Raw genomic sequence first — 15,374 nt, forward strand, 5'->3', positions numbered from 1 at the left:
CAGCAGTCAGGTCCTTGCAGAGAGAGGAAGGAGGAGAGGGCCTATTTATTTCTGACTGAGGCCATATATACTTAGGGGTGTGCAAGCTGCCCTGATTATAGGTAACCACATACATTACAGGAAGGGGTTGTGCCATAGCATGGGTAGGTGACGATCTTGGGGTATACATGCAATAGGAAGGGGAGGGACTAGGGGAATACGTGTGACAAGATGGGTGGATCCTAGATTCAAGATGGCAATCTAACTTTGGTCTTTCTTGAGTGGGCTTGGTCTTCTCTGGGCTCTCCTTCAAGGAAACAATCCACTATCCTTATGAGCAAGGAGTGAACCCCACCTATGGTGGGGCAGACAATAGAGTCTGATTGCTCTACATGGCTGAATGCCCTCAGGGAGAACACCTCTAAGCAGCTGACTACACAGTGAGCTAGCGAGCAGGTGACAGCCTGGGGAAAAATCCTTTCTGTACCCCACAGTTTAAAAATCGCCAAACTTCCTTTTTTTCTATCTGTGTAATAGAATTAATGATCTCTACTTTATAATGTGAGAATTAAAGATAATAATGCATGGAAAGTACATCACATCTGCCCTGTACTGTCTGACTGTCATGCCAGGCACTTAGTGTCACAACACAAACACAATCGTTGATGCTGCTGTTGCTGCCTGTTCACATTTCTTAATCATGACCTTTGCCTGCAATCAAAGGCATGTCTCCTAGAATGTCTGTTTAAAGATATATCAGAGGTACCTTTTATCCAGTGTGTCATTGACGTTTATTTTTATTTATGGGTATGTAGTCAGATCTGCACAATATCTATTTTTATTGTCAGATCTGTGTTTTTGGAGGAGTTTGGAAGTAAGAATGAAGAGGGGAGGGTTGAGCAAAAGTAAAATCAGATGGGAGATTATTTATTATAGTAGTTGATTTACTAGATAAAGGAGACATGAAATACTATTTTAATACATGATTGCTTTCATCTTGGTGGGCAAATTACCCTTAATTTTTAAAAGTCTTCTTGAAAGCTCTTCTTATCCTCTACTCAAATGTTTTTTAATCTGAGAATTTAGATTGAAATTTTAGTTTTAGTTTCCACATCAATACCCATTTTTGTGACATTAGATATCAACGTGATTATTCCTTTTGAATATCATGTAATTTTGAAATGGTAAATATGTTGATATTCCATAGTTGTACTTGCAAATGCAAATCAGACTTAGCGTATACACTTGAGTATAAGCTGACCCGAATATCAGCCAAGGTACCTAATTTACCACAAAACTGGCATTGAAAATGTGATGAAAAAACTCAGCTTAGTGGAGACCCAAAGCCCATCTGTAGGCGACTGGAGATCCCCTTGCAGAAGGGTCTTGGGGAGGAGACGAGCCAGCCAGGGTGTGATGTAGCAACAATGAAGGGTACAGCTTTCCTCTAGTTCCTAAATGCTTCCTCCCCACCCCCACTATCATGATCCGAATTCTGCCTTACAAGTCTGGCTGGATGGGAACTGGAAACAGGGAATCCAAGGCGGATGATCCCTTTGGGACCAGTGGTGTGAGTGGGGATGCTGGTAGGATAGAGGGAGAGTGGGTTGGAAAGAGGGAACAGATTGCAAGGAATTGTAGGTGACCTCCTCCCTGGGGGACGGACAGCAGAGAGGTGGGTAAAGGGAGACGTCAGACGGGGCAGGATATGACAAAATAATAATTTATAAATTATCAAGGGCTCATGTGGGAGGGGGGAGAGGGGAAGGAGGGGGAAAATGAGGACCTAATGCTGGGGGCTTAAGTGGAGAGGAAATGTTCTGAGAATGATGAGGGCAATGAATGTGCAAAGGTGCTTTACACAATTGATGTATGTATGGATTGTGATGAGTTGTATGAGCCCCTAATAAAATGATTTAAAAAAAACACCTCAGCTTATACTTGAGTATATACAGTATTCTTGAGTTTTTCATATGTATTTTACATGTTTGCCATTTTCTGAAATATTATTTTATTAGTATGTGTTTTGTCTTAGGTTTATAATTCTTTGAATAATAGTTCATCTAAATTTGATCTCTCCACAGATACGGACCAGGATGTAGCACTCAAACTTGCCCAGGAACGAGCAGAAATAGTTGCTAAATATGACAGAGTAAGTATTGAGTACGTTTTCTTAGAAAAAACCCACATAAATAGAAATGAATTTGCTTTTTGGAAAGCTTAAATTACAGAAGCAGTTTGTTTACTGCATGTGAACACCGAGGTCATTTTCCCCTGACTTCCCTCCCAGTTCTTGTGCCCTCATTCCTTCTGCTCCAGGCATTGTTTTTTCTCTGGCTTTATATTCCTCTAAAGTGGCAGGCTGGCTTCTGCTTTAGACTTGCCGTTACCTTGTCTTCCACTTAGAATATTGATATCCTGCATGTCCTCGTCTCATTCCCTTACTGCTCTCAGATCTTTACCCAAATGCCACTTTTTCCTAGTGAGATTTTCTCTGACCATGCTATTAAATGTCTGTATCTCTACCCCACCCCATGCACACACTGTATCCTCCTCCCCTTCCTTATATTTCTCCATAACACTCATCAACATCTAAAACACTATGTTTTACTTATTGCTTGTTCTCCCTTCTAGAATGTAAACTCTCTGAGGGCAGGGATTTCTTTCATGTTAGTCTTGTACCCTAAACCCATAGAACAGTTCCTAACTCATACCATGTACACAGTATAATATTCAAATAAGTAAGCATATAGGATTAAATATCTAGCTTAGTATAATTCATTCGATAGCCAGTCAAAAAGTATTGGTATTTCATTTTAGTTCACATACACATGGATTTATTCTACACACAGACTGTTTTTAAACATGTCTCTGTCATTGGGTTAGGGAGCCTTCATTAAAAAGTTGCTTCCAAGCAGTGGCTTCTGAGAATCAGCTAGATCAATTAAATTCAAGACAGAGAGGACTGCTCAGGTTAAACTTAAGAAATTTGAAAGTGCATTGGAGAGAAACAGGCCAGGGAAAGTGTGCTGAGGAATTATTGTTTCCATGGTAGCAGGGGACTTGCTCATTCTTCAATGGTAGGAAGGGCTGTCCTACAAGAAGATTGTTGAGAAACTTTACTTCACCTACCCTAGAGCCTTGGTCTTGCCCCCTTCAAACTTGTTTCTCAAGCTCAACATTTAAAAAGAACACTGTTTGGGTCCCTTTTTGGATGTCTAAACTGCTAATTTGACCCGGTATAAATCGAAGAGTGCAGAATTCTCCAGACAAGGGTGTAGAGAGATGGATTCAGGCATGTAAAAGACGTAGATGGAGAACATTTAAGAAACAATAGCTTCACATTTTGGTATTTTTATTAAGTAAAGGTTTCTATGAATTTGTAGCAATGCTTTGTGACTTATGTGTCATATGTGCTGTTATAAATCTAACATGTATCTGAAATTCTAAATTCACACATTTCTGTATAATTTCCGCAAGTATTTTATCCTTATGTTAGTTACAGAATCCAGTTTTTGATGGCCTAGAAAATATAACTGTGGATAGTTTTTACATGTGTGTTTATTTATGACCCTGCCTCTGAGGTCTATAATGAGTAGTAGCAGTAAATAAGAAGTGTTATGTTATGTATATGTATGTGTAACTTGCATGTGATTTTATATTTGGCATATTTTAATTGTTTTGGAAGAGTAGCATGACTATGAAATTATAGCAAGCCATCTGGATTGTGCCCGGCTTCCAGAGAGGCATACATGCTTAACTTTACAGTTATATTCTAAGAGTTTGTTTTTAAGTTAGTTGTTTGAAACATCAGGCATAGTTTCCCATTCCTGTAGTTAGATTGTAGATTAATAAGGGACATAATTAACTTACGTAAAACCAATAGAACCACAATTCATTTATGCCCCGCTTCATTTTTTCCCCATGCAATTAAAACTTTGTGATCAGATCTAGGAATCATGCTGGGTATTGGCTATTCACAATGTGAATTACAGAAAGTTTTGCCCACAAGATGCTCACCGACTACTTAGAGGAGATCAGATGAGTACATAATCTTAAAATATTATGTTAGGCTTGGTTATCTAGCAATCAAAACCAGAGTAAGAAAGAACTTTATATAAAAAAGTAATTTTATACCAATAAGGCCAGTCCAACTCAAGTTCATGGGTCTGATGCCCTCTTCAGATTCATGTAAATGCAGACTGATGACACATAGGGGAAGCCAGAAGCCAGATGTTGGGGGATCATAGGCTTGTGGGTGCAGAGTCCCGTGTATACAAGATTGGTAGAAACCTGGAAGGGCACCGGCAGTTCTCTGGGTGCCCCTGGAGTCAGACACAGAAGCTCAGCAAGCAGAGGTGTGTGTGTGTGTGTGTGGGGGGGGTGTTCTCAAATAGAAAGGCCATACCACCAAGAAGGCATCAACAGGCGGTGACCTGAGTGATGAGTTCAACTTTACCCCTCTACTTTCACACAGGTTCAAATCGACATAAAATCTAACTGCCACAAATATACTCACGGAGGTATCCACAAAGCAGTTAGGTATTTGAGTCAGAAATCTCAGTAATTGTTACTTTTATTTTGGACTCCTACACAAATCAGTGATAGTTAAAACTTTTAGAGTAAATGAGTACCATCAATCTCTTATCTGACCACTAAGCCCGTTTTTACCCCCAGTTATCTTGATTTCGTTCCACATTTTTCCCCATTCTATCGTGGACTTTTCTAATATGATCCCTTTCAGAGAAATTGGTAGTTGTAGCTGAACACCATCTGACTCTGATCTTGGGGTTATATGGATTGGTGCATTATACATGGTTCATTAGTCCATTGGACTAATTACTTCTATATATCTTTGATTTTCTTTTCTTTCCTCTTTGTAGGGAAAGACCAACATTTGTGCTTGACATGGTTACTGATGAGCTTTGCAGACTAAGTACTACTCCCCGAAGTAGGATGCAGAACATTGTCTTTGTAGACTGAGTATGCCGTGCCATTTGATATTGGTGTTCCCCAAGACTGTGTTTCTTAGTCATCCTTCAGGCTGGAAATGATCTTACTGCCATGGCTCAGTTTTCAGCCAAACAAATAGAAAGGCTGATAGAGAGGAATAACACCGCTGTCGTGTTAGGTGCTGTTGGGTTGGTTCTGACACATAGTCACCCTGTATACAGGGACCAAAACGTCTCCAGGTCCTGTACCATCCTCACAATTGTTCTCATGTCTGATGAGCACATTGTTGCAGCCATTGTCAGTTCATCTTATTGAGGGCCTTCGTCCTTTTTGCTGCCTCTCCACTTTACCAAGCATGATGTACTTCTCCAAGGACTGGTCTCTCCGGACAACATGTCCAAAGTGAGATAAAATCTCACTATTCTTGCCTCTAAGGAGCACTCTGGCCATACTTCTTCCAAGACAGATTTGTTTATTCTTTTTGCAATCCATGGTACTTTCAGTATTCTTCATCAGCACCATAATTCAAACACATTGATTCTTCTTTGGTCTCCCTTATTCATTGTCCAACTTTCAATGCATTTGAGATGATTGAAAATACCATGACTTGAGCCAGGCTCCCCTTAGTCCTAAAACTAACCTCCTTGCTTTTCAGCACTTTAACGAGGTCTTGTGCAGCGGATTTATCCAATGTGATGTGGTGTTTGATCTCTTGACTGCCGCTTCCATGGATCCAAGCAAGACAAAATCTTTGACAATTTTAAGCTTTTCTCTGTTTATCATGAAAATACCATTAGAGGAGGTACATGTACCTTAGGATAATGAATAATTTCAGATCAAAAGGGCAATACAATATTTACCCAACAAAGTTTAGAAGTGTTGGGGAAGAAGGAGAAATGGAAACAAAAAGCACAGAGATGAAGTGTGATAAGTGATGTTACACTGTGGGGATTCCAGGGGCAGTGAATTATTTAATATGCCTCTTCTAGCCAGTCTCTAATTCCCACTAAACAACCTGACCCTGCCTGGGTCTACTAAGAAAGTGAGGGAAGATAATCATGGGAATTCCCTGGAGTGTCACCCTGTTAGGTATAAAATGAGCCTTTTGAAAAGCAGAAGAAGGGATCCCATTAACAGTGAGAGCCAGAAGTGGAGTGCATCCTCTGGACCCAAGATGCTGGTGCAGTGAACTTCCTGGATCCAAAAGACAACCCATCAGAGGAGCAGCAGCAGAACCAGGAGCCAAAGTGTGGAATAGAGTGATGACTTCCCAACCCACGGGTCAAGTAAAGCTGAGTGCTTTTGTGCAGGACACTCGCTTGTGGAGTAGGGTGCCTATGGGCACTTAATTGGGGAAGTTGGACTTGCAGACCCACAGAGGTAGAGCTGAGTGTTTGTGGGCTAAGACTTACTGGAGTGGGTTACAAGTGGGCACTTAATTCAGGAAGCTGGGTTTACCGACCCATAGGTGGAGTTGAGTGCCTGTGTGCTGAAGCTTACTGGAGTGGTGTTCCTCTGGGCACTTAGTTCTTGGAGCTGGGTTTATGGAATCATAGCACTTGAGCATAATGCCTTTGGGTTGAGGCTTCCAGTGGAGTAGTTTGCCCCTTTGGAAATTTATTAGCAGACTTGAAAGAGTTTGTAATATGTCTTGATAACTCAACCCTGAGTATTTCTCACTGGACTTGCAATTTACTAACATCCTTAATAAACCCTTTAATCATGAATTTTGTCTGTGAGTTCTGTGTAGCCTTAGCAGTGGATATTAGAACCCAGAGAGGTAAAATAGAGAACACTATTGAAGGCAGCACTGGGATTACAATCAATTACATAAAACAAAATATATATGATTATTGGATGGAAAACCATTCTGCCCTGTAAACCATCACCCAATTCAGAATTAAAAATTAAAAAAGAATGAAAGAGTACATCGAATGAGAAAAATCTGATAGGAAAACACCAGGCTCATCAACAGTTAAGTGTTTATGATAAAGCTATCAGTAATATTCAGAGAGGAGAGGCACAAGGAGAGAGGAGAATCAAGATCAACAACCCAGGGCTGATTCCTATGAGGCAGAGGTCAAATATACTTAGTTATCTAATGTTTCCCGCAAATGAACCGGGCTTGTCCCTTGCCGTCTGGTGAAGAATTACTGAGTCCTGCACATCCAAAGTATAGTGTGGTTTATTCTTGTTAACAGGTGAGGAGACAGGAAGCTAGCTCTTAAAGTACCCAGGACCCAGGGATCTGAAGTCTGCAAAGAAAGGGGAAGAATGCATACTGCATTTCTAGACTTAAGTGCATTCTTCACCAGAGACTGGACAGGCTCTTGACCCATAAGTTGGAGCAGGACGCCTTGCAGTGGGAAAGTCAGGGGCCTGATGACTCATTTGACCTGGACCCTGTAGCTTTTGGTTCCTTGGTTTCAGTTCTTTTGGTCTGGGGTCATATTGTGAGGACAGTTTAGTTTTTACTGTGTATAAACCTGCACCTGACTAGAGCTGGTCCTCGACTGATTCTGTAAAACAATCTGAAAAAGGATACTAGGAGGGAGAGGAGAAGTAAAGCGCGTGTTCCGCTCTAGTGACTGACTGGGAATAAGTAGTAGCTCAGCTCATTACTCAAAAAAAATCATTCTGTGTTCTGGGCGTCTGCTCCGTGTACTGTCCTGTCATTGAATAAATGGTCACTACTTTTCCTTGAAAGTTCTAGTATGTCTCACCATAAGTTAGATGGCTTTAACAAATAGTTTATTCTCTCACAGTTTAGGAAGCTGAAGTCTGAAGTCAGAGTGTCAGGTCTAAGAGAAGTTTTTCTCTTCCTATGTCTCCTGGGTCTAGAAGGGTCTCATTTCAGGGACACCAGCTCTAAAGGATGTTCTCTGCTCCTATTTCTTCTTTCTTGGTCATAGGTCCCTTTCCTTGGCTGATGTCTCTTTTAAGATAAAAAGTGATGTAGGTCACACCCCTTATATCAACTTTCCTAACTTCAAGTCAAGACTGACCTGAGTAATTTAGGGCTATCATCTAACTCTAACTCCATTACTGTCAGATCATACTGATCACATTAAATGACACCGTGGGATATAGTTACATCGTTACAGAGCTTCCAAACACAATTCAGTCCACAACACCTCTTCTTTACAACCTTGTTAACTATTTTGACACAAGCTATTCCTCCCGTGGCACTCTTTACTCTGCGCTGTACAATAATTCTAGTTACAGATCTCACTACTCTCAGTATTGAGGTTCATTAGAGAAGTAACAGTCAACAATCCAAGGCCAGGAATGACTCAAAATAGCAATTTTCAGGCAGGAACACTTTCGTTCATTTGTTTTTAGCTCTTCTATTGAGTGCCCAGAAACACCCCTTCTCTCAGCAGGCCTTTCTGTTGGTGCTCGGCTCTTGCTCTGTGGGTCAGCATACCAATGTAGCCACTGTGCTCTGTGCCTTCGTGTACCAGCTTCTTCAGTCTACTGCTGCTACTTCTCCACCACGGGTTCTCACTGGCTCATGTCCCCTCTGGTCTTTCAATCTCCTGGGTTCTCACTGCAGGGACCTCAGGTCCAAAACACACCCTCCACACACCTCTCTTGGAGGTTGTGAGCTCCTCTCTTGTTCTGGATTCCCCCTGATAGCAAGGTGGCGAAACCGACCACCCCCCGTCTGGTTTCATATACTTTATTTGCATGGTGCCATCACTACAGGGGTTCCAGGTACCATATTTGCATTCTTACAGACTGTCTATTTTCCTGAGCTACCCAATATTTTGTGAAAGACTCTGGCTATAAGTGCCATATTAGTAATTAACTGCACCCCATCTTCTCATTTGCTGGATCAAGACTTCGCCACTTATCAATTAATGCTGACATACAGTATTTTACATAGTTCATGACCTAGGAAATGAATGTTATTGCCAAAAACAGTTGGTTTAAAGAAAAAGGAATGTTAAATTAGATTGATAATACCGTTCTTCCAAGTCTTAATTAATTACACATAAAATAGCTCTTTTTTTTTTGTTTGCTTGCTTGTTCAATGTATTTGGTTTTATAAACTTCCATTAACACCTGTTTTTTGTCCCCCAATTTAGGGACGAGAAGGTGCAGAGATTGAGCCTTGGGAAGATGCTGATTACCTTGTTTACAAAGTCACGGATAGATTTGGCTTCTTACAGTAAGTCACATAGATTGAAAACAAACTTTTGTTTCTAATGTTTTTATTCTCACTTGTTAAAACCCTGATGTTTTACATAGGGTTGTTATGAATATGCTTTCAGGAATGATCCTACAATGTGCTTTTTTATTTTAAATTTTCTCTTATTTTTAATGTCTAATGTCTGTGATTGAAAGTGAACTGGAGTTAAGAAAGCAAGCTTTAGTATTTGGTAAGAACATTAACGCAGCAAATGAGTTGTATTAATAATTTAGCATGATTAAATGTGAATGAATAATAATTTATACTTTAAAAAGAATTATGATGCATCTTATTTTACATAAACTTACTAACAATTACAGCAATTGCAGGCTGAAAATGAGCAATAAAAAGAAATGCCATTGCTCTTCCTTATAATTATAAATGCATTCATGTTATTGCTTCTCAAAATTAATTCCATCTATTTCACTTAACGTTATATAAAGCCCCACCATGTCACTTTGTTGTACTGTGGTGGCTTGTATATTGCTGCAATGCTGGAAGCTGTGCCCTTGGTGTTTCAAATATGAGTAGGGTCACTCATCATATGTGGAGTCTCCAGACCCAGAGCAGAATAGGTAGAAGAAGAGGTGATCCATTTCTGAAAATTTAACAACCGAAAACCTTATGATTAGCAGCAGAACATTGTCTGATGTAGTTCCAGAAACTGGATACTTCAGCGTGGAAGGCACTTAAAATACAACTGGGAAATAGCTGCCTCCTCAAAGTAGAGTACACTTTCATGAAATGGCTGGAGAGACGCCTTCAGAACCTTCCTTTGCCGATGGGCATGACCCAGAATCAGAAGAAGCAGCTGCAAACATCCAGTACGATATGTATTGACACAGTGGCTTCACATATAACAACAATTATGAGAAGGGCAAAGGACCTGGCTATGTTGTGATATGCTATTTATAGGGTTGCTGTGAAGCTGAGCTGACGCAATGCACCTAGCAAGTTGATAGAGTGGATTCTGACTCATAGTGAACCCGTAGAATTTCTGAGGCTCTAAATTGTTAGAGGAGCAGTTAACCTTGTCTTTCTCATGAACAGCGGTTCTCAACTTGTGGGTCGTGACCCTTCACAGGGGTTGCCCGATTCATAACAGTAGCAAAATTACAGTCATGAAGTAGCAACGAAAGTAATGTTATGGTTGGGGGGTCACTACCAGATGAGGAACTGTATGGAAGGGCCGAGGCCTTAGGAAGGTTGAAGATCAGCTGGTAGGTTTGAACTGCTGATCTGTGGTGAGCAGCCCAGAGCTTACCCAACAGCACCACCAGAGCTTTGATAGGAGATTGAAGCCAGTTTGAAAGAACAGCTTCTAAAATCCTCCCAGTCATGTGACTCAGGCTGTCTGGTAATATTTAATCAGGTTCCCTGACAACCCAATCAAGTTCTCATTTACATGCATTCTTTTCCAATGTTGTATATTATAAAGAGGGAAAAGGGAGGGATTTAAATTTATCTAATATGATTAATTTTTGAGGTAAAACCACATGGTTTTTCATGGTTCATATCAGTGACATGTTTTTTTACTGCTATTTGCTCTCTTTGCCTTTGAAATGATTTTTTTAATACTTGTTTTTCTGAGAATAAAAAAAGCAAGGAAACAGTTCTGGGAGTTAGAGGATTTGTGTTGTGATAACATTTCTGGTCTTTATTCAGTTAACCATTTCATGCCTCATGAAATAGGAATCAGTAACTTTGCTATATATATATATATATGGCTTTGAAGAAAGAATGTAAGAATATAAAATTCTGGATAAATATAGCTCATGTTATTTGTATATCTGAAAAGTTCTCTTGAGGTAGTTATAATCAAGAGACTTTGCTCTTCATAGACAAAAGTCTATAAGACATTGCTTAAAAATTGCCCCTTCCATTTTTTAAAAATAAATTAAGCTTGGCTACCTGTAAGTAAATCAGGAGATGTCGCATATGTGTGTGGGTTAATGTCCATATCGAAGGCATATGAATAAAATTTAAACGGACATTTTGAGTATTTAGAACTCTCAAGGTAAAGGGCTCTCAAAGTTACTTTCACATTAGAATAAGCTGGAAAGTTCTTAAATGAGATCCTATCCTAGATTTCTGTTCAAAAGATGGGCTAGAACACAGGTGATTTTTAAGCTCCCCAAGTGTAGAAGTATTTGATGGTAATGAGCCAATACAGTACAAAATACATTTGAAAACCTTTTGTGTTCCCAAAGGCTTTAGTTATTACCTGAATTCTTTTTCTCATTGTTTGAAATGACATAAGCCTAACAACCTTAGTAGCAAGTTCTGGCTAAACAGTCCAATCTGTATTTGGCAATTAAAATTTTTTTTAAATTGTACTTAGTTATTTCATGTTTGTTTTCTTCCCCCTGGACTGAAATCCATTTGGCTGAGCAGAGAAAAGTCAGTCAGTAACTTATTTTGATAGTACTAGCTAATGTTTATTGAACAGTTAATGTGTGCTGGGCATTGTTTTAAACTCTTTACACAGATTATCTCAGTTATTCCTTTCAGAAATTCTTGGGGGTAGGTACCATCTTTTTTAATCTTGCTATCAAGATGATGAAACAGAAGCAGAGAGGTCCACTAACTTGCCCATGTTTCACTAATGGGCGAAATGTCAGATTTAGGACCTGGGACTGAGCCGTGTGATGCAGATCCTGTATTTTTCAAACTACGTTGTGCTGCTGGTTAGGGTTTTCCCTGCATACCGTAATTAATAAGGTGATGTCAGGGTAAACGCTGCAGAAGGCCTGGGAAGAGAAAAGAGTCCCTAAAGAGAAGGGCACTGTTTGAAAGCCTTCTGAGTGAACCAGTTCTTTCATTATATAGTGATTGTTAACATTTGATTTACTCTAAGATGCAGTCTTAAAGCATTTAAGAATATAATAAGCATAGAAATGGATTTTAGTCTGATTTTAGGCTTTATTAAATCTCACCAAAACCATTGATTTTTATTACAATCCCTAATTTAAATAAAATACTTTCTCCATAAATTATTCGTGGTGTTCATTCAACCCTAGTCACTGTAGACTCACGTTTTTGGTGCTGCTGAAGAATATCACCTGGCTTAAGGTCCCTGCCAAACCGTAGTCAGAAGAGCCTGTCTTTCTGCTATCTTGGATTCTTTGTAATTATTGATAGGTTCTGTAGTGAAATTGGATTTTAAATGTCAAGGTGAAAGTCAATAAAACGGAAAGACAAACCAAAAGCAAAACAAACAACATTGTAGCCTGTGCTCAAGGTTGCTAAGCTTATGTTTAACTTTAATTTTTAATAACTTATTTCTTATTATATGTGAAATTGTCATATTAATGAACAGATAGTTTTATAAACTTTTCACTGTGAATTGAATGAAGGCTTACAGAGTAAATCATGAGTTTTACATTCAACAATCTTTACACATTTTTTTTCAACTTAGCCATTCTTTCACCCCTCAGTTATAACATCACCCTTCTGCTGTCTCCTGCGCTTCCCGTTTCCGTTCTTCCTTCTCTCCTAGTCCTCTGGACTCTGCCCTTGGGTAACTGCTGCTCTTGTGATCTCCTATGGTTGATCAAAATTGTATATACCAAGCATTATACATACATTTGTATATAATGTATATGTCAACCCTCATACGTACATTATATGTATACTAGATACTTTTATTAACCATTATATACAAACATTTTATATATTTATATATATAGTGTGTGTGTGTGTGTGTGTGTGTGTAATTTTCTTCTTAACCACAGGTCTGGGTTCAGTTTCAAACCTGAAGGGTAACTAAGGGCCATAGTCTTCGGTGCCACTAGTCTATTCCACCCCGCAAGCCTGGTTCTACATTTCCCTCCATTCTATTCAGGACCTTACAATGTGATCATTTTCAGAGAAGTTGGTAGTGGTAGCTGGGTACCATCTAGTTCATCTGGTCTCAGGGTTGTATAGATGAATTTTTTGTATTCCGTTAGTTAGTTTATGGGAAATGATTATTCTCCTGTGTCTTTTGCTTTCTCATATATCTTTTAATTTTTGTCTCCCTCTTTCCTCTGAATCGGGAGAGCCAAGGGGTTTCCCCTTAGATGGCTGCTCATGCGCATTCAGGACCCCAGTCACTATGCACTCACCCAAGTCGGATGGACTAACTCAGTTTTATAATAGAGTTCACAACAGTAAAGCTATTGCCAAAAGTATGTCTTGATGATAGAATAGCAATGCCTTTGTGTAGTACTTAGAAATGAGAACTTATCTTTAATCTGTGTACCTGTGATGGAGTTACATTTGGAGAATTGAGAAATAGATCTTTATTAAGAAGTTAGATATTTTTATACATTTTATACATATTTTAACATTTAAACTTTAAACATACTTATCAAAAGTAATCATTGCTAGTCTGTTTAAATAATCCTTAGTATTTAGATAATGATAGATCATGCTTTTAGGTCACAAGTTATTAATAGACAGATGAGAAGGAAATTATACCAAAAATAGAGAAGATAAGATTAGCTTCCAGGTTCATATTTTCAACTGTGTATATTTGTAAAATTTAGCAGGCTGTCTAGTTTACTGGCTATATAAATATATGAGTGAGTTTCAAAATGTTCTTGGAAAAAAATTCTATTATCTTTCAATTACATTTTACCAGGAACTTTTTAAAGCTCCTTTGTATGAAAGCCAGATTAAAGATATTTTGGTTTTTGTCTTTAAAGACAAAATCCCTATTGAGACTGAAGGACTTGAGAGATCTCTCTACTCATCCTATAAATTTTGTCTAGAATAAATCTGAACTTTATAAAATCTCTTAAACATCAGACTTACTAGCTCACCAATTTTAACAAGTTCTAAGTATTCAATGAGTATATCTCAACACATACAGGAACATTACACCTAACCTGTTGTGAAGTATGAGCACTGGTATTTTAAATAAGGCTCACTGGTTCTGCTGCAGGTGAGGCATTGGCCTATTAACAGTCAGGCTGGCAGTTCAAACCCACCAGCTACTCCACAGGACAAAGATGAGGCTGTCTGTCTTCTTCCATAAAGACTTACAGCTTCTGAAACCCTATGTAAATGTTGCTGTAAGTCAATATCGACTCCATGGCAGTAAAATTGATTTCTGGGGATCATACTCTTAATTAATACCCACTACCATTGAATTGATTCTAACTCATAGTGACCCTGCATAGGGTTCCTGAGGCTGTAAATCTTTATGGGAGTAGAAAGCCTCAACTTTCTTCTATGGAGTGGCTGGTGGTTTCAAACTGCTGACCTTGTGGTTAGCAGCCCAGCTTGTAACCACTACGCTTCCAGGGCTCCTCTGAAAACAGTTACCAACAGCACATAAATGAATGAGTATGACTGTGTTCTTAAAAAGAGCTTTCTTTAGAAAAACAGTGAGTAGGCCGGATTTGGCCAATAGACTATATAGCTAGCTTGTGGGCTGAAAGCAGGGGTGGGGAATGTCTGGCCTGGAGAGGGCCCTTGAAATCATCAATACCTGCTAATAGGGGTGACTTAGTTAAATGTTTGATTAAATATAGCAGGCTAATTTTTAAGTTAATAATTCTGTATGGCCTGTGAATGATGCCATCCTATCCACTGCCCCTTGGCAGAAAAGTTTCCCTGCCCTGGACTTAAAGGAAAGCTTTGCATACACCCAGTTTTTGGTGCTGCTTTTTTCTGCTTGAAGGATGATTAGATGGCAAGGTGAAGATGCATATGTGCAGGCATCCACCATCCATCCTTCCCTCCATTCATATACTCATTTAGAAGTTGTGCCTGATAGTGGAGCAGTGTTTTATGTGTACAGTTTGAATATTGCATACAGCTGTTGATGAAGGACATGCTGATCTGTCGTTTAATGCATGCCAAAGTAGACCTTTGAAGAGGAAGTGTTCTCTGGAGATTGGTGCTGTCCACACAGCACATCCTGTGGGGAGGAGATGAGCCAGTCAGGATGCAGGGTAGCAACAATGAAACATATAACTTTCCTCTAGTTCTTAAATGTTTCTTCCTCCCCACTATCATGATCCCAATTCTACCATACAATTCTGGCTAGACCAGAAGATGTACATTGGCACAGATAGCAACTGGAAACACAGGAAATCCAGGACAAATGACCCCTTCAGGACCAGTGGGAGAGTGGCGATGCCTGGAGGGTGGAGGGAATGTGGGGTAGAAAGGGGGAAGCGATTACAAGAATCTACATATAACCTCCTCCCTGGGGAATGGACAACAGAGAAGTGGGCGAGGGGAGATGTTGGACAGT

At 39.4% G+C, this 15,374-nt stretch overlaps 1 protein-coding gene across 2 annotated transcripts in view; it reads left to right on the forward strand.

Moving 5' to 3' along the window:
* Positions 1–15,374, forward strand: part of USP6NL (USP6 N-terminal like) — a 182,659-nt gene that overhangs the window by 104,098 nt on the left and 63,187 nt on the right. For both annotated transcript variants that reach the window (XM_045285596.1, XM_045285595.1), the window contains 2 exons: positions 2,064–2,131; positions 9,024–9,106. In XM_045285596.1, the coding sequence (XP_045141531.1) occupies positions 2,064–2,131; positions 9,024–9,106 (151 nt within the window). The remainder of the gene's footprint in view (positions 1–2,063; positions 2,132–9,023; positions 9,107–15,374) is intronic.

Source organism: Echinops telfairi, unplaced genomic scaffold (genome assembly GCF_000313985.2).
Source record: "Echinops telfairi isolate 266 unplaced genomic scaffold, ASM31398v2 ScPeMD7_7473;HRSCAF=8511, whole genome shotgun sequence".
Lineage (NCBI taxonomy): Eukaryota > Metazoa > Chordata > Mammalia > Afrosoricida > Tenrecidae > Echinops > Echinops telfairi.